At 30.4% G+C, this 20331-nt stretch overlaps 1 protein-coding gene across 1 annotated transcript in view; it reads right to left on the bottom strand.

Moving 5' to 3' along the window:
• LOC142318940 (tonsoku-like protein) overlaps positions 1 to 20331 on the bottom strand; it is a 90629-nt gene that overhangs the window by 32348 nt on the left and 37950 nt on the right. Inside the window, exons 14-20 of the mRNA XM_075355620.1 lie at positions 15809 to 15941; positions 13480 to 13596; positions 12859 to 12990; positions 7347 to 7498; positions 5144 to 5374; positions 4171 to 4337; positions 1011 to 1161 (exon numbers count right to left, since the gene is read on the bottom strand). Of these exons, the coding sequence (XP_075211735.1) occupies positions 1011 to 1161; positions 4171 to 4337; positions 5144 to 5374; positions 7347 to 7498; positions 12859 to 12990; positions 13480 to 13596; positions 15809 to 15941 (1083 nt within the window). The remainder of the gene's footprint in view (positions 1 to 1010; positions 1162 to 4170; positions 4338 to 5143; positions 5375 to 7346; positions 7499 to 12858; positions 12991 to 13479; positions 13597 to 15808; positions 15942 to 20331) is intronic.

The raw sequence follows: 20331 nt of genomic DNA, 5'->3' as shown, positions 1-20331 counted from the left end.
TAAGAAACTTTTTTTGATATTTCATCAAGTGTTCAGGTTCCTGAAAATGCTGAATGGGTAAAGATAAGTATTTCTAAATAGTTCTCCACAATTACCAGACATCATAGCTGTTGAACATATTCCGTAGAACAGTATGACATACTATACAAGAAAAGAAATATTGATGTTTCTGTTTATTAAAATTTTAATTGTTCAAATAATTTTCCAGATGATCAATCAAATCATCTTGACTTCTGTAGAAAATTCTTGTCTACATAAAAAAACCACTGATTATACAATTTTCAGACAAAGTTTCTGCCCAACATATTTTTATGATTAGCTTACAATGTCTAAAGAAAGAGAATGATAAACTATGGTTCCTATAAGATGGTATTATATCACACCGCAAGAATGTCTAATAATATTTATAAACGGTATCCTGTACGGTTAATTTCTCAGAATGAAAGCATTTATTAGGCATATCCTGACTTATCTAATTTATTTTTATCGAAGTTATTTAATAACAAAGGGTATGAAAAGAAGCAGAACCAATTGAATTGTTAACATCAATGAGGAAACCAAAATCAAGAATAACAACATACCGGAATATGTTTAATAATCTGGAGATATAAGTAGTCTGAAAAATACAGAACACTGCACCTAAGTTACAATGACAAAATAGAGGACATCAGTCCTTACTTAAGTTTAGAAAAAGAACAGAAGCAATTTTACAAATTCAGAGAAGTTTCTTTTCAAAAAACAGATTGCACGACATATTTGTAAATGATTATCAAATGTTAATTATACATGTCAGTATTGCTTACATAAATTTATACTAGGTGGTAAAAATCAGGTTCACTGTCACAATAAAAAAAAATTTCTCTGATCAAATATTTTCCAATAATTGTTTCAACCATTTTGAAACATAGTGAAATACATGCTATAATTTGGGTAGTTTTCTCTTAGATCTGAAAAACATATTAACTGAGCACTTTCATTTACACAAATGTTACATTTTTTAAACAACAAACCGATACTGTATGAGCACTGGAAGCTGCAGGTTGCAAGATATCTGATGTTGACTGAATATATAAACTCCGTTCTGTTTGCTGTCTTTCACAAGGAGTTCTTTGTCTTGAAATTCCAGCAGCAAGTAATGTTGTTTGATGTTTTCTTGATTTTCTAAGAAAATAATCAATTATAATAAATCTAACATTTTTAATGAAAAGAGCATAAATGTGTGTAATATTAGGTACTATGATTAATAAATAAATCCAAACAGAATCAGCAAAAAGAAAGAATTTAACTGGTTCTAAAAACTGCTATCAATTAACTTAGAAAACTAGTTTAAACATTATGAAAACTAAGATTTCTATAATGGTAGGGTCAGTTATTTTTAAAAAATGGCCTCAGGAAAATAAAATCTAATTAAATTAACATTATTTAAATCATTAAAAAAAAAATTTTTAATTATCAGAAATTATTAAACCAGCCTAAATTGAAAATATCAACAAAATTAAACGTTTTTCATTACCACTAATTTCTTACAAATTTGAAAGATGAATTTTTCAAAAAATTCTTTTTTTTTAAAGAGAAATTTAAATCTCTTTAAAGCAAACTGTGTTCATTTTTAATATTTCACACAACACTATGTAGAATAGTAAATTTTCATCACCTGCAAAGAATGTTCATTAAACTTTATAGAAAAAATACTTTTTTTAGTACAAACCACTTCAAATTACTGTCAACATTTAAAAAACATTGATAAAGGGGGCTATATATTATTATTCCAGAACCAGATTATAAATAAAATCATAACAAAATTTTAATTGAGTAGCATGCACTTGTGCACCTACACTCTTTTGAATAGTACCCAAGAGAAGTTAGAGATCACATGAAACTGTTTTTTGTAACTTAAAGAAATTCCATTTTTACTGATAGCAACACTGTTAAGCATTAACGTTAATAATGTTGCTGAAATATTTTCCAATTAATAACAGCAGCCATTAACATTGGTCTCAATTGTTAATTTGTTATTCATTTTTAGGTCCCAAAAATTTATGCTACTGTTTTCTTGAGTTAATTCAAATTTGATGTACTTATCTAAAGAATTAATTTCATTGATTATTTTGTTTTCTTTATTGTATTATTGAATATATATAATTAATATGTCACCTATTTATCTTTTATATAATAAAATTTGATGTTCTTTTTTTAAATATTATGTAAATTACTACTTTCTAACTAGTTCATGAAGATGTTAGCTAATATGGCTGAGGGTGGTGAACCCATAGTGAGACCCTTCACTTGTTAATAATATTTATTATTGAATTTGAAGTAGTTATATATTTGATGCATAATTTTAATAATTTAATAATAATAATTTTATTATTTTGTATATTATTCTTGTTGTTTATTTTTAATTTTGTTAAGGTATTATTAATTACACCAATGGTTTCATTGGTATGGATATTAGTGAACATATTTTTTATATCTAATGTTATGAGTTTAGTTGTGTTTCAGTAATTTCATTAATTATAACTACTAATTCATATTCATTTTTTAAATTATATTTATTATCGATTATGATTTTTTCTTTTAACATGCTCGATAAAAATGTGGGTGAATTAATACAATTTATTAGAGGGGTCTCATAGGAATATCTATTTTATGAATTTTGGGTAGTACTTTTAAAATAGGGGCTTTAGTATTAGTTAATTAAAAATTTTGTTTGTAGGATCCTTAATTTCTTTTAACTTATTATCTCTTAAAAATTTGTTAATTTTGTTGGATTTGACTATAAATGAATATATTTTATATTTTTATATATATCATAATTTTTATTTATGTGTTTATATTAATAATTTATTTTGATTACTTATGTAATCAATTTTGAAAATATTGTTTTCCAAATCTACAATGGTGTTTTTTATCATTTTATATTTATTTAATATTGATAAATTAAATTTAAAGGCACGTTTAATTACGTTAATTTCATTATCATTAAATTCAATGTTAGTAGTGTTGACCATGTCCGCTCCGAATTTATGTTCCTGAATCACTGTATTATTGCAAATTACATCATTATTTTACCTTACATTTTCATTCATTAGATTAAATTTCTTATTCATAGTAATATATTTAGTGTTTATTATTTTATTAATTTTATGATCGAATATATCATACATTTCACAAAAAATTACATAACCCAAGTTAAAAATTAGATCTGAATGCATAATATATAATTGTGCATTTAAATTTTGATTTTTTTGTGTAATGTTTTAATTTAATCCTTTAATTATAATATCTCACACGTTTTTTTAGTAATGTTAGTGGATTTGGTGTTATTTTTAATTTTGATATTGATGTATTTAGGTTTTATTTTATTAATTAAACATTTTTTGTTGATTTTTATATTAGTGATGGTTTTGTGAAGTTTTGATTTTAGATTATAAAATTTTAAAGCCGTACTTTTTGTGGTCAGAATTCAAATTGATTTTGTTTACTTTTACAAATTTCAGTACTAATAACTTAATTTGTAATGAATAAACTGTTATATAATAATAAGCAATGGCCATTCTTGGACAATGAGCTGTCAGCCGATGCACTTGAGTGGACAACATTAAAGGGGTGCCCGACCAATTTCCCACTATTAGTAGCCAGACTTATTTTTTTTATAATTTTAGATATTTCAACTACTAACTTGACAGGTGACAGCTATAAGCATATGATTCTAAAGTCGATTATTACATCTTTGGGAAGATGCCAGACACATTTTCCAGTGAAAATTGCATGCCAGACTGTAATGAAATATACTTCTATACCAAAAACAATAAGTACATAAAAGTTCAGCACTAAGAAAATGTTTTCAACATGAGTTTTAACAAGCTCAATAGTGCCACAATACTTCCAGCAACACTTCTGATTTCATTAACAGCATATATAAATAAAAGAAACTAGTTTGTTTCAAGATTAAGCAAATCAGTCTACCTCCCAAACTATAGCAGATATGGGTGTGCCTAAAATTAAAAAAAAAAATACGTTGTTGAAACAGATTCTAGGAATATTTAACTGCTGAACTACACGAATGTTAAAACTGCAGAATCTTAAATGAGAATTTCTCAAAAACAATCCAGAAAGATTTTATTAAACAATACACAAATTATCAATATTAATAGGACAACAACTTACTGTGATAATCTATTCACTTGCTGAGGCTGTTCATTGTGGTCAGATAATAAAGATTTACTATATGTTGAGCCTGAAAAAGCTTCATCAGTTTCTGCCATTTTGTTATCAGCTAAAATACCAGGGCTTTTATCATTACATACATAACCATCCTGAGATTCTTCATTATCCTTTACAAACAAATAAGAAAGAAAAATAAAACATAAGCAAGATTTTTTGCTATTATAAACTCTGAAAACAAGCTACATTGTTTAACAGTAAAAAAAATCTCTACTTATTATAATATAAAATAATTCCCAAATTCCAACTCACCTGAACTCTACTTTGAAATATTCAAACACACGATTTTAATTCTTGAAAATTTTAAATTATTAATTTATAAAACATTCATGTAATTAATGCAGTTATTCATTACATGATGCAGAGCTTTCATATTAATGATACCCACTTCTTTTAAAATTTTTATCTTTAATGAACGAAGTAAAACAATAAATTAGTAATTACTTGGGAGTTAAGTAATTATGTGATGGTAATGTAAAAACATCAGTAATAGAGATATTTAGTAATCTATCATGTGGGTAATCTATCATACTTTCATGGACAATCAAGTCCATGAAAAATAAAAAATAAATAAAAAAAATAAAATAAAATAAAAAATAAATTATTAGTTATCTATTCTTATTAGTCAAAAGAATTAACAAACAATAAATGAAATCCAAAGTGGCAGAGTTCACAGCTAATAAAACAACAGCACCACTTAGTTAAGTCCAAACACATAAATATGACTCGCATATCTAGTTAAAAAAAATTTGTAAATAAATACATGTATCCTAATGTAAAAGAAATCTCTGCATATATCATAACTAAAAAAAAAAAAAAAACAATGTTCCAAATGTATCACAAAACTGTTTATCTTTCAGTCCTACTGCAAAACAAATAACATTATTTTCCCAATAATAATGATAAAAATATAGACCTGATTATCTGAATTTGATGAACAGCTACTTAAAGGTCTAGAACGATAAGATACAATTTTGTCAGATGAACTGCAACTTCTTAACTGTTGTCCGATAAATAATTCACCCTTACGTCTCCTTTTTGCTGGGCGAGAAGCACCAGCTTCTCCAAGATCATCTTCTAGCCAATCATCCACAATGTTAGCAGCATCCAATAAAGCATCCTGAGATAACTTTACTGGACTTACTGGCTAAAACAACAAATCACAAAACATTTCACTATAAAATAAAATATGAAGCAACTTCAAAAACTAAGTACCATTTCCAAATATGACCACTAGATTCTAGCCAATGCTGCTGAGCTCCTTCATTAATTAGCTTGATACTGATGGCATTATTGAAGCAGTTTTTGAAAATTATTCTTCATTTACATTACAGATAATTAATTGAAGGACTTACTGATTTTTAAAAAAGTCTGTTATTCATTTTTTTACAGGAAATGTTTTGAAAGGTTAGTGAAGTTTGAAGTAAAGCCATCATCCCCTGATGGTGGTGCAGACAGTAAATAATTAATGAGAACATACTATACTCAGACTTTTTTTTATTCCTAGTGTATGTGTACATTGCAATTTATTCAACAGTAAACCTTAAGCAACCCTCCCATGCCCCAATGAGATGAGCATGATATCTATGACATGTAAATTAAGTATAGTCATGTAAAAACTCAGGCCAAACATTCCTAAGGTGTGTGGTTAATTGAACCCCAACCACCAAAGTACACCAGTATCAAATGTTTAGCATTCAAATCTGTATAAAGCAACTAACAATTACTAAGAATTGAATGTCAGAGCCTTTAACCTTGATGTTAAACAACAGATTTGCGATGATGAGTTTAAGCACTAGACCAGCCCAGTGCTCAGCGCTAGACTTAGCACAGACAGATGTTCACTCATGCCTGAATCTGAAGCAGTCAGTGCTATGACAATCTCAAAAGAACTGTGTGATTAGCTTTTTTTCAAGCTTTCATAAGCAATATCATTTTATGAAGAGAGTAAATAGGAATTGGTTCCATGCTATAACAAACTAAGTGTAAACTAAACTTTGGTGGAAACTAAACTGAAAACCTATTTACAGTAAATTATGATAAAATAAACAAATTAGATATGTGAAAAAAATCAGTTATATTTCACTGGAAATATTAAACACTCATATTTTCTCATAAATGTATGATCTGAAGGTGAACTATGTGAACAAGCAATTCTGTTATAAATAACCTGTTCACATTCTAAAAAACATAAAAAATAAAGTTGTTTGTGGGTTGTACTATGATTCATACAAAAAAAAGTTGAACCATAATACTTTTTCTTTTTCTTTAATATTTGGATAGATAAAACTTCTCAGGATAAAAACAGCATGAACTTAAATCAACCAGACATATCTCCTCATCCACAAACAAAATTTGAATGAGAGGATAACAAATTAATGTTTTCACGATTAAAAATTTACATAAAGGGATTTTTAATAAATTTTAAAAGGTTATTAAATCATGATCTCCTATCGTTATTTATCAAAGAAGTTTCTGCATCACTGTTGATAAAATAAGTTTCCCAACTCTATCCAATTCTTATTTGTTACACAGACTTTTTAAAACTATTATTTCTAGTACACTAATTTTATGACCAATTTCTAGGCAATGTTCGACTAGAGCTGATTTTACTATGTTCTATATTTACAAGCTAAATGTTCCTTTATTCTAGTTTCAATACTTCCTACACTCTAGCTGTGCATCCTAAATTGAAATTACTGTTTTTATAAATCAATTTATAAATGCTCTCATTTATGTGCTGCTTATTTGAATTGATAATGATATGCAGTCGCATGCCTTGTTCATGCAATTAGCACAACTGTTAGCTTGTAATACTCATGTTCTGCCAGGTCAAGATATGTTATTTATTAGAACTTAACAATAGAATGGTTGCCAGACTCAGTATCAAGAAGCCATTAATACTAACTAGTTCATCTAAGTCTTGAATTAACAATTTCCTGTTTGAGAATTCTAGTTGTATCATCTTTGCCACTAATACACTTCACCATTAGTACAAGGATTTAGTTTAGGATTAGTACAAGTAATAGCTGACAGTAAAAGTATTAAAAGGTTTAGGTTTACCCTATAATGTAACTATGCAGTTCATAATAATAAAAATTATAAAAAAGTTTCCATACCACTTCAGTTCGAGCTGGTCGATGTTTTAATCCCCTAATAGCATTTTCATATTCATTTACGGCATCATCAGAATATCTCCTATTATTAGTGCCATTACTGTTACTTCTACCTCCAGTACAGATATCAATATTTCTTCTCATCATTGAACTATCTGAGTGATATAAAAAAAAACTTTATCCAGAGAATTTTAAAGAAACAGTCAAAAATTCATTTTTTCAACATAATCCTCTCCTTGAATCAGAAATAGAGAAAACTACATTATTCAGACAGTACTTTAACTAGTCTACTGACATTTTTCCTAAAAACATTACAAATAAATCCACATTTGATTACAAATCCTAGTGTATTCAACACTGATTTTTCTGTATGTTAACATTTAGCAAATTTAACTCAAGTAAACGGTTTCAACTTCTGTATAAGATGACTATGAAAGAGCAATTACTTCATGATTTTATTTTTTTTTTTTTTTAGTTAGTAAGAAACATAAAAATTTGTGCATTTTGTGCTAGAAACTAGGCAAAACAACACATAATTTTCAAAGTTAGGGAATGATCAATGAATATACCTGAGAAATGGTGGTTGTTTACAGTACCAATAAACAAACAATGAGAGACTGATAGGATTACATGCTACATTTTCAATAATAATAATAATAATAATAATTACAACTAAAAAAAATTTACTAATCTATAATGAAATAAACTTAGTGAAATCCTGTGAACCTTTTTAAATATGACCAGAAGCCAGTTTCAACATAATAGACAGATAGTATACATATCATAAATAAAAAAGAAAACTTATCAAAAAAGACATAAGCATTCAAATATTACATTAACATTATTATGGCGATAACAGTCGATACCAAAATTATATTACTGCATGTAACAGAGCAAATATACTGTAAGCAGTAAGCAAGTACAATCTGACAAGAACATTGTAGGTGCAGCATCACCCAATAACTGAATAAATTTAATATTAGTCATAAATACAGCATTTACTGAAAATTATATACTAATAACTAATTCCAGTTTTCTTTGTTCTTTTTTTTCTGCCTAATATCATGTTTTTCAACAAAAAATTTTCCTTTCTGTTTTGCACCACTTTAAACCTAATTCTTTCAAAATTCTTCTTAAACTAGTTTCACTGCCGTTAAAATTAATTTTAATTTTCAATTCTTTACAGTTTGCTAACTGTTGGCAGCTCCCTTGTCTTTGAATGAAATTCATTCACACTTCACCTAACCACACCTTTATCAAAACCATCTAATCCAGTAACTGGTTTAGAATGTTTCTTTTTTCTTTTTCAGGGTGATGAACAAACATTCTGGCCCCTTGGATTGAAGAAGTTTTATTTTTTGTTTTCTTAGGCTTTGAACTTGAGTTCTGGAAATGCTGCAGGAAGCAGCAGTTCTCTCTTCATACTTCTGAATAGCAATTAAATGCTTGGCATTTTTCAGTTTTCCTACAGCTAAAGATTCTTTCTTCTTGAAATCATACATGTTGTTTACAATTTTGTGTGCCTATCTTCAAAATTTTTTACCTTTCACAACAGACTGAAATTCAGCCATAAGTATATTCACACATAAACAAACTACTTTAAAAGTTTGAATTGTAAACCACGATAAAAACCTTTTACTAAATATCATATCGTACATTAATTGACTATGTAACAAAATACATGATACACGCCAAAAGAACCGTACCTAGAAGGAGAATTATGGAACTGAACTTTATATACATGGAAAAACAAAAGAGAAACAAAAATAAAATAAAATAAGAATAACTGTTCTGTTATTTTTATATTTTGTTATTTTGAAACATCACTTTCTTAATACTGTAAAGGCACGAAAACACACTGCTTTGTAAACAACATTTACATCATGTTTATTTTACTAAGAGATGACTAATCATTGTGCGCCAAGTTTCAGAGAACAATAGTAGTAACATTTTAAAGTATAGCAGTGATACTTCTCACTGCTACATCAGCCTGCTCAGGCTGATCACCCACGCTTGCCATTATTCTATTTCAAATTCTAGAATTAGTTCCCAAATTATTTTCCATTCCTCCTGAATCAGGCTGTACATAATATATTTATTTATGTGTATGCTTGGTTATGTAAATATTTAAGTTCATATATTAGTCAAAAATTTTCATTGTGGCACCCAGTATATGCCTATTGCAATTAAATAAATTAAAAACATCAGGAACGTTCTCAATCCCAAAAATATTTTTCTTATGAGGGAAATCAAAAACATCATCCTAATTAACAACTCAACAAATAAAGAAATATCAAAGCAATATAACAACTTTTGAGCCCTAATCATATATTTTTATAAGACATTTTGAAAAGTTTATAACAATACTGTAAAAGTGTTTAACCCACACAAGTAATACTGAACAAAACTTAAACATTCATTTTTAATTTGTAAAACACAAGTTACATATTACACAAAAAATATAATAAAAAGATTAAATTTAATATACCTGAAATTATTACCAAATGTATGTAATTGATTTATGAGATTGTATCAGAATGTTCCTGACTAGGTGTAAGAAATTTACTTAATTTAAAAATGGTTGCCACCTCCTTCAAAATCGTTTTCTTGGAAATATATACAATCATCCTAATTTCCTTTACATGCCACAAAAGCTCTGGGGAAGTTTTCTGCTGAAGACCATCCACTATTGCCTGCAACTGTGCTTAGACATATTTTATGGTGTCAAAGTATCAGTCTTTTATCAACAATTTAATTTTAAAGAACAAGGCAAAGCCACAAGGGGTAGGTCGAGAATACGGAAAGAGTGGGACAACTAACATAATGTTTTCTAAAAAAAATTTGTCGTTTTGAAGAAGGTGTTAAATGCACTGCTATGGTAAAAAGCCAATTTAGCTTTTTCAGTTTTGGTTCTTTTCATTGCACATCTCTTAAGTACCTAAAAACATTCATGTAAAAGTCAGAATTCATCGTAAAGAAAGGTTGAAGTCTAGAGAATATTAGAATTTTGCCTGTGACATTGAAAAGAACAATAAGTGCATTTTGTTGCACTTTGCAGCTACCACATCATCAGGCAAGATGTATTAGGACTACAATGCAATTGTTGGTGTATGTGTAATCAAGAATCCAACTTTCGTCACTCATGATGATTCTAGAAATGAAATTAGGTCATTGTTATGCATCTTTTAAAGCTTATGGTACACAACATACCTTTTGTTTGAGTGAGAAGAGAATCACTGTAATGAAATGATGCATGTTCAAGTTTTTGGTTCATTAGATTTCTAGGCAGGACCATAACTCACTCCAACCATGCCACACAAGCCATGGGCTGTGTTCAGTAATGCCCCTCATGGATGAATTCCAGAATTTTTTTATACATTTACAGTATTTTTAATGGTGGTTGGATAAGAAATAATCATCTTCAACTGAGCTTCAACTAGCATGAATTCCATTAAAATTATCCATAAACATTAAAAGCTTGACAAATCATTTTAAAAATCTTAATAGCCAATTTACTGAGAAGGTTCACGCAAAAATTTGATGAAGCACCCTTTTTTTAATTTATTAAAACTACCTTAGACTGTCGCTGAACACAAGGTTGTAAAATCTTGCACAATAACTCAGCACATTTATGCAATATGACACCTTTTGGTAGACTGACTAAGCAGGAAGTACTGACCTTCAACATTCTGTATGACTTTATTACACAAAGTATAGATGCTACAAGTAAAACTGGAAACTTTCTGATACATCTTGTACATAGTTATCAACATGTACGAGGTGTGTTCAATAAGTACAAGAATTTTGAAATTTCATGAGTTGTATTAATCTGTTTCTCAGGATTTTTTTGTTATTGTATTGGTAAACATGTCTGAAAAATACCTATACATTTTTAGCCATATTGGATGTTTAGTCTGTTCTCAGCTGTCAAAAGGATAACATGTGTTTTGGTGCAATCGGTGACTTTTTATTTGCATAAATAATGGATTAGTGAATTTGTGTTAAATTTTGCTATAAAAATGGAATAAAGTGTAACAATGTTTTAAAAATGTTAAATATTGCTTTTGGTGAATCTGCTATGAGTAAAGTAAGGGTTTACGAGTGGTATAAGTGTTTCCAAGAAGAGTATGAAGACGTTTTAGATGATGAGCGCCCCAGACACACAGCACATCAACAACCAATGAAAATGTGGAAAAGGTGAAAGAAATGATTATGAATGATTGCTGAATCACAACCAGAGAAGTCACCACTGATGATGTTGAGATATCAATTGGCTCATGCCATGATATTTTTTCAGATGTTTTGGGTATGAAAAGTGACAGAAAAATTTGTTCCAAAACTGTTAAATTTCGAACAAAAACAGCAGCGAATGGAAGTTGCTCAGGGGTCACTAAATGAAGTCAACAACAATGCAGAACTACTGAAATGTGTCATAACAAGTGATGAAACATGGGTTTACAGATATGATGTCAAAACTAAGGCTCAATCGTCCCAGTGGAGGCATTCTGGATCACCAAGACTGAAAAATGCTTGACAAGTACGGTCGAATGTGAAGGTTATGCTCACCATGTTCTTCGATTTTAACGGCATAATGCATCATGAGTTCTTGCCACAAGGTCAAACGATGAATAAGGAGTATTATCTACAAGTTCAATGCTGTTTGCATGATTTGTGGCAAAACAATCCATGGCTTTTGCACCACGATAATACACCTGCTCACACTTCATTGCTTGTTTATCAATTTTTAGTCAAAAACAACATTGTAATGATACCCCAGCCGTCATATTCGCCAGACATGGCCCCATGTGAATTTTTTCTATTCCCAAAAATAAAGAGAACCTTAAAGGGTCATCGTTTTACAATCATAAATGAGATTAAAAGTGAATAGCTGAAACAGCTAAACACTACCCAAAAATCGAGTTCCTGAAATGTTTCAGGGATTGGGAAACGCGCTGGCATAAGTCTGTGGGGACTATTTTGAAGGGGATAACTAAATTAATGTAGACGAATAAATAAAATTCTTCCCAAAAAAATAAAAATTCTCATTACTTTTTGAACCACCTTGTATATATAAATGTTTACTTTTAAATTGTACGTATTATCATTATTCCCAATTATGTAGCAAAATAATAACTCAAGCTAGAAGGAAACAACATATTTTTGTTCTCTATATTTTCATGCAGAAAATAATTAATATAGAGATTATTCATATGGTAGACCAATGTTGTTTTCCATTGTCTTTTCTCCTTCAACAGATCTTTTCAACTTGATACTTTTTATTATCCAGAACCTTTTACATATTCTAACATGTTTCTTTCACAATATTCACAAATAGACATCATTTAATTTTATCCTTTAACCAGAAATTTTGAATGAAGTAATCTGGGAACATTTACAACAGTCTACTAAAGGTAACAAGGTTACCTTTTTCAGGTAAACTTGTTACCTGAAAATCATTGATACAAAGGGAGATGTCTAAGAAATATTAGAATACAAACATTAAACAGAATCTTACCACTTTTTCTAAAAGATCTGCCACTAGATGATGAATCAGTAAAATGAACTGAACTTCTTAAATCACAACTTGTAGAAGCTGTTGGATATGAAGATGATCCTATTTTGTAGTTCTTTGAAACACTATGACCAGCTGTAAAAATTGAGCATACAGTGAGTTACAGTAACAAGTTTCCATTAAATCTGTCAAACACATACACAAAATAAAAGAAGGAAACTACATATTTTCCAAGAAAAAGTGAAATTGAAAAGTTTGTTGTAATAAATATAATAAAAAAAATTTAATAATAATAATAATAATGCAACTATTGTAGTGGTAAAATCAAATAGTTGAGCTCTTATCAAACACCATTTTATTTTTAAGCATTGAATGATTTTTTGAAGTTCAAACCCTGACATACATTTGAACATTCAGTTGAAAATGTAGTTTAATACTTACTTTAACACTTACTGGTTGATTTATGAAGAAAAAAAACTCAAAAAATCAAACTCAAAATATCAAAAAATGAACTTACTAATACGCGTTTATGTGAAAATTAATATAACAAACTATGTTACGAAAAAAACCTTGTATTGTGTAACAAACCAAATGTTAGAATACAAACATGAAACAAAATCTTACCACTTTTTCTAAAAGATGTACCACTAAATGAAGAATCAGTAAAATGAACTGAACTTGTGGAAGCTGTTTCATATGAAGATGATGCTGTTTTGAAGTTCTTTGAAACACTATGACCAGCTGTAAAAATTGAGCATATAGTGAGTTACAGTAATAAATTTCCATTAATCTAAGTACATTTGCATTATTCATTTTGTGTAATACAAAATGTTAAAAAAATGTGCAAATAATACAAAATGTTCAGGATATTAATCTAAGGATGTAATATCCTGAAGTTTTTAAATGCATAAAATTAAATTTTATTTAAGTAAACAATTATAAATTATAGTTACGGTTATGTAAACATAAATTATAGTTACAAAAATATTTTGCAATGTAATTTATGTTTTTACACAAAACTACACATAATACTCAGACAAAAGAAAGATTTTTTAATGTTTCTCTAAGTGCATACCATTTCTTGGAGTGGTTTTTTTGCGTATATTACAGATCTGAAAATACTATTTTTCTATCACCCTTAGTTTTAAATAAATTACACTTCAAAAAAAATTAAGGGAAAATATAGTTAAAATCTGTAAAATTTATAATTTTTCATGGCCATACCTGTGTTAGAATGTTTTTCTTTTATAAACAGCCTCAGGCACATCCTGAATTAATGTCCAACAGTAATCGGCTAGCACATTACAATTCCATTTCCCTTTATAGCGACCTTCCATCACCAAAATGTCTTTGTGGAAACATTCACCGTGTTCATCATTTACATCTCAGAGATTGTCCGGAAAAAAGATCCAGATGCAAGGGGAGGAAATCTATTTTCAAAGACATATTACATCACATAGCTCTGTATGAAGTAAGAAGTTGATACAATACCATGTTAATTGTCAGATTTTTGTTTGCCAAGGACACTTTTGCAAACGTCTTTAAATGAGGCCCAAGCTGCACTTTCTACACTATTTAACATTGTGTTAAATACATCATCTCTGACCAACTCTCTTATTTGAGGACCAACAAATATTCCTTCTTTAATTTTTCCTTCACTTACATTCGGAAATTTCTACCTGATGTACAAAAATCCAGGACTATTCTTCTTCATTGCTTTTACAAAATTTTTCATTAGTCCTAGCTTGATATGGAAAGCGGGTAAAAATATTTTTTTTTGGGTACAAAGGCTCATGAATAATATTTTTCCCATTTGGAGTTAAGTTGTCTCATTTCTTCCATTCTTTGGTAACATAATGTTTATCCCTAGTTCAGCTATCACATTCGCAAAGAAAACACATGTACTTAGTATAGCCTAACTCCATGACTAACAAAATAGCTATAACTTTCAAATCACCACATATGTTCCAGCTATGTTTTTTAAAATTTATTTTTCAAGAACATCTTTCATCACATCATCTGTCTCTTTAAACCATAACCATAAGCGATTAGTATTGAAATATATTTGTTACCGTTGTGAAAAAAAAAATGTTTTTGATGTTACAAGTTGTATGCTATTCATGCTTTTAATCTCGAGGCTGATATGTCAAAGGAGTAACTATAATTAGAAAAATGTTTAGTAACCAAAATAAATTTTAATTACAAAAAGGAAAAATCAGATATATGGAGGGGAAAGATAGCAGAAAATGAAATGTACATTACAGTATTGTTACTATTACAAAATAAAGTAGAAGCAAAAACCATCAAAAGGGAATCTCTAAATCAAAATAGTTAAATTATCTACAGAGAATAAAGAAAAAAGAGTGTGAAAAGCAAGTTTCAGTTTGGTATTAAAGGTAAAAAAGATTGTGTAAACTAAGGAAGAGGTGTTTGATTAACATAAAAGGAAAGTATAGCGAATAGAGCAGAAAACAAAGAAAATGAATTTGAAAAGGAGTATCAAAGTAATAGAAGGTGATAATAGCAAACTACTGATTTTAGAAAAAAGAAAGAATATTACATCTTGCTATAAAGTTTTCTTATCCATTAGACTGCCTAAACATTTTCTCATCATTCCATCACTTATTGCACTTTCATTGTAAATTTCACAAATCTGCTGAATTCACATTTTATGCCTTTAAAAAGTGGGTAATAGACCATGCAGGGCCTTCAATTGACTTAAAGACACAAGAAAATAAACAAAAACTGCTTCTTCCATACAGGCATCTGCACCAAGCATGAAAGCATGCATGGACAGATGATCAAAATACTCAGTAGACCCGCATTTTAAAATTGTACTTGCTTCCTAAATGTGCCTCATATTAGTTGAAAAATGTTTTCTCTGAATACAAGAAGGATAAACATTATTTGTACACTTATTTTTAGTATAAAATAAAGATAATGATAATATAACCTTTTTCCATAGCTACTTTTATCTTGTTTACCATCACACTATAATCTCTTAATATTTCACCCTCTACATCTTTTCCTTCTTCTTTTTTATAACGCTCTCGCCATTCTTTTAGACAATCCAAAACCGTGTCCCCCTACAAAGAGTTCATAAGATACTAAAATATAACATCAACTTTTTTGTACGAAAATAAACATAATTTTTCAACAAGAAGCATATAAAGTAAGAAAACAATAAATTTCTAACACACATGATAAAATATAATAATAAATTTAAGAAATAATAAATTAACCCAATTAAGATAATTATTAACTAATATGTTTCCTTATTGAAATGATTCCTTTTAAACCTTTATACAATTCAATAGACTAAATATAATTAACTAAATTCCTTTTTATCAAAAATTTATATATAAGTCATTAAAGAAGGTAAGAAGACTTTCTTTAACTTAGAATTACAGGTGACAACACAGAATTTCATTATGGAGAATCTGAAATTATACAATATAGTTGTTGATATAAATTAACAAAGAAATTGATGAACTCTAATTATTAAATTTAATTTTTACAGGAAAATCCTAATGAACAAATGTAAAATGTTGTGAGAATTTACAGTTAGACTAAATGCTAACAAAAGTTTCCTTTTACAAAAAATTTTTTTTTGAATGTTTCCTTCACTTCATGAGTCAAATCTTACTAATTTTGGGTTGAGAAAAACGAATATGACAAAGAAAAAGTTTTATTAGCTCTAGTTTCTGTGATATACAATAGATGGAAGTATTTTATTTCAACAGAAGAGAAAACTGTACATTTTAACTACATAAACCAACAACACAGAAAGTCCATTTGACATTTTTTTATGACAATTACATTCTAAGACTTCTTAATTGATGGAAGAATACCTGGCAGTTGGTTGGGTCTAAGAGAATCATGAGGTGGCTTCATGAGATCGTTTTCTTTTGGCTTTCCTCTTGTAAGCGAGTTCCAGAGCATTCCTATACACAGACCAGCAGTAAACTGCAAGCATTGCTTCATTCCAACGGCCCTGATATCTTTGTTCCATTACAGAAATATCCTGATGGAATCTTTCTGTGTTCATCACTGACAACTCCACAACTAGGAGGGAAAAAGCCCAGGTATGAGTGGAGAAAATGGATCTTAAGGGACATGTTGTATCAGAGTTGATGGTATTTTTGCAGAAGTACTGTCACCAACTGACTATAGTTTTCATTTCGTTTGTTGCCTAAAAATCCATGAATGACTCCCTTTAAGACTTCCCATGCTGCTTCCTTTTCTTTCCCCTCCAAAATTCAGTCAAACACAGGATTCTTTACACGTTGAATTTGTGGCCTAACAAAAATACCTTCCTTAACTTTTGCATCACTTAATGGAGGAAATTTGACTTAAAGGACTGTCCTTCTCAGTTCATACTCCTGACAAAATTTTTCATCAAACCCAGTTTTATGTGAAGGGGTAGAAGAACATCTTCTGGGTCCACAAGAGGCTTGGCAATGACATTTTTCCTGCCAGAGTTAAGATTTCTTGCAGGCCACTCTGCTTGGATATAATGTTTTTTCCTATCTCTACTGTCCCATACATATATAAAAAGCAGCAGTATTTAGTGTACCCCCAATTGCATTCCAAAGAGTACAGTGATAACTTTTAGACTGCCACAGATTTTCCATTTGTGATCAGCATATTTGATTGAGTTCAGGAGGATTGCCATGTTTGTATAAGTTTCCTTCATGTGAACTTTCTTTCTTTTCTGTTTAGCCTACCACCATAAGGTATTACTTCAGAGGATGAATGAGGATATGTATGAATGTAAATGAAATGTAATCTTGCACAGTCTCAGGTCGACGATTCCTGAGATGTGTGGTTAATTGAAACCCAACCAAGATCTAGTACTCAAATCCGAATAAAAATAACTACCTTTACTAGGATTTGAACCTTAGAACTCTCGACTTCAAAATCAGCAGATTTGTGATGACAAGTTCATCACTAGTCCAACCCGGTGGGTTTCCTTCATGTGAACTCCATGACCAACAGGAATAGAAGGAAGACGGTTGCTGTTGTGGAGTAATACAACTTTCAAACCAAGCTTGGAGGAGTCTATGAATAGCCTCCAATCAGATTAATCATGATTCAAATTCAAACATCATTTCATCAAGCCATTAACTTCACAGCAAATAACAAGATTGTTTTTCATCTCAAAGAAAGAAAGTAGATCTCTATCATGATGTCTGTACTGTGAGACCCTGACATCATGTTGAAGATTCCATTGCTTTAGTCTTGACCCTAGAAATTCTGCCTTCTTCAACAAATCAAGGTCTCGAATGAGATCACTCAATTTTACTTGACTCAGTCTGTGCGGTTTATGATCTTTTTCATCAAAATCAGAGTCATGGGATGTGGAAGACTTGTTGGGTTTTTCTTCTCTACACTGTCTTTATTTTCTACTTCAAACTTATAATTTTGGGGCGGAGTAGGAACTGGTAAACTACCTAAATGTGAAATAGGTCGAATAGCAGATGTAAGATTAGGTTATTGAACTGTTCCTCTTTTCTTCATTGACAATCCTGCCTTTAGAGGTAGAGTCAAGGAGAAATAGCAGTTATCTGTATGGTCTGTAGACTCCTGACAAACCATAGATCATTTTTTACTTTTCAGCCATTCTCATAGTATAACTGAACAAGAGTTGCAACATATATGTGAAGCCCATGACTTATCCTGGTCCCCTACCTATATACCAAAATAATGCTGATAGGCAATCTTCACTAGAAACATCAGATTGCGTTTTTGTTGTGACAAAAATGTTATTTTACCACAAATGTAACAAAAATTATTCACTCAATTTACACATTTTCGTGGCATTTTTATTTAACAAATTTTTCTCTTCAAAAGCACTCAAAAACCAAATTCTGCACAAATTACAACACAAACAATATTAAACTCACAGTCACAGCAACAGTAATAATGTTTTATAACCTACAAACAGCTGGAGAATGTTGTGTTTTGTCATTTAACAGGTATGAAAACTCCAAAAACAAAATTGCCCCCAAACTAAAAATGTAGATTGGGTAAAAAATAACATGTCATTGTATCTCTAAAGCAAGAGCTAATCAGTTATTTTTATGGTGATTTTTGAATTCAGCAGATGGAAATACATAAGAATAAGCTATTTTTGAGCAAAAACGTTTTCATTGTTGGGCAGTGTAATTGAAACGATTTTGGTCAAATTAGGATCTGTTCAAAATCTAGTATTTCACATTACTGAAATATGTGTAAAAATGATTATATTTGAAAAATTTTTTCCCACCAACTACTTAATGAAGGGATTAGAATATCATTCTGCAAGGGTTATTTTTTTTTCAAGGTCCGATCGGTTGCGAAATAAAAACCCACGCAAAAATTGGATGAACCTTTGCGCATATGTGTTGCGCAGGGTCTCTAGTATGGCCTTCAATCACGCTGCGTCACTTCGTTTAGTTCTGAACACGCAGCTAGCACGTAAACATGTCTACAACAATAGAATCTCCCGCCAAGTGTGAAGTGCGTGCGGAAATTCGATTTCTTCAGGCTGAGGGGTGTAATGCAGCTGAAATTCAGACGAATAAGTAATGTGTACGGTGAAACATCAATGAGTGACAGCAAAGGGCGACAATGGTGCAGGAACTTTAAAGCAGGACGTACAGATGTTCATGAAGCAGGCGGTCAGGGAAGAAAGCGAGTGTCAAGCGATGATCTCGTTGAGCGAGTGGTTGAGGCAATTTGAGAAAATCATCGGTTCACAATTTTTGTATCGAGTAATTTGTTTCCTGAAATTTCAAGGTCAGCTCTCTACACCACTGTGAGTGAGACTTCAGTACCGCAAACTTGTGTGAGATGGGTTCCCAAGATGCTGTCCGACCATCACAAAACAATGAGAATGGACGCCTTCCTAGCATTTATCCAGCGCTACCACAATGAAAAAGATTTTTTTAACAAAATTGTCACAGGGGACGAGACATGGGTCCATTTCAAAACTGAATAAACAAAAGAACAATCCAAACAGTGGTTGCATTCTCATTCTCCCAGTAAACCAAAGTTCAAGCGAACCTTCTCCAGCAGAAAGTGTATGGCTACTGTGTTCTGGGACTGGAATGGAGTTCTCTTGGTGGAATTCATGGAACATGGCACGACCATCACTCAGCCACAAACTGCATGACTCTTCAACCTCTACAAAGGACAATTCAGAATAAGCGGAGAGGAATGTTGTCATCAGGCATTGCCTTTCTCCATGACAATGCAGCTGTAACAAAGAAGCTCCTACAGCGTTTTCATTGGGAAGTGTTTGATCACACACCATACAGACCAGACTTGGCTCCATCTGATTTTCACCTCTTTGCTCACATGAAACACTGGCTAGGAGGACACCATTTTGGCACAGACATCAAGCTACAGACCAGCGTAGAAACATGGCTGAAAACACAGGCAGCTCTGTTCTATGACGAGGGTATTGGAAAGTTGGTACCACGCTACGACAAA

This window comes from Lycorma delicatula, chromosome 2, assembly GCF_047948215.1.
Source record: "Lycorma delicatula isolate Av1 chromosome 2, ASM4794821v1, whole genome shotgun sequence".
In the NCBI taxonomy this organism is placed as follows: Eukaryota; Metazoa; Arthropoda; class Insecta; order Hemiptera; family Fulgoridae; genus Lycorma; species Lycorma delicatula.
The sequence above is the reverse complement of the archived record's forward strand: the minus strand, read 5'-3'. Positions and strand labels throughout refer to the sequence as shown.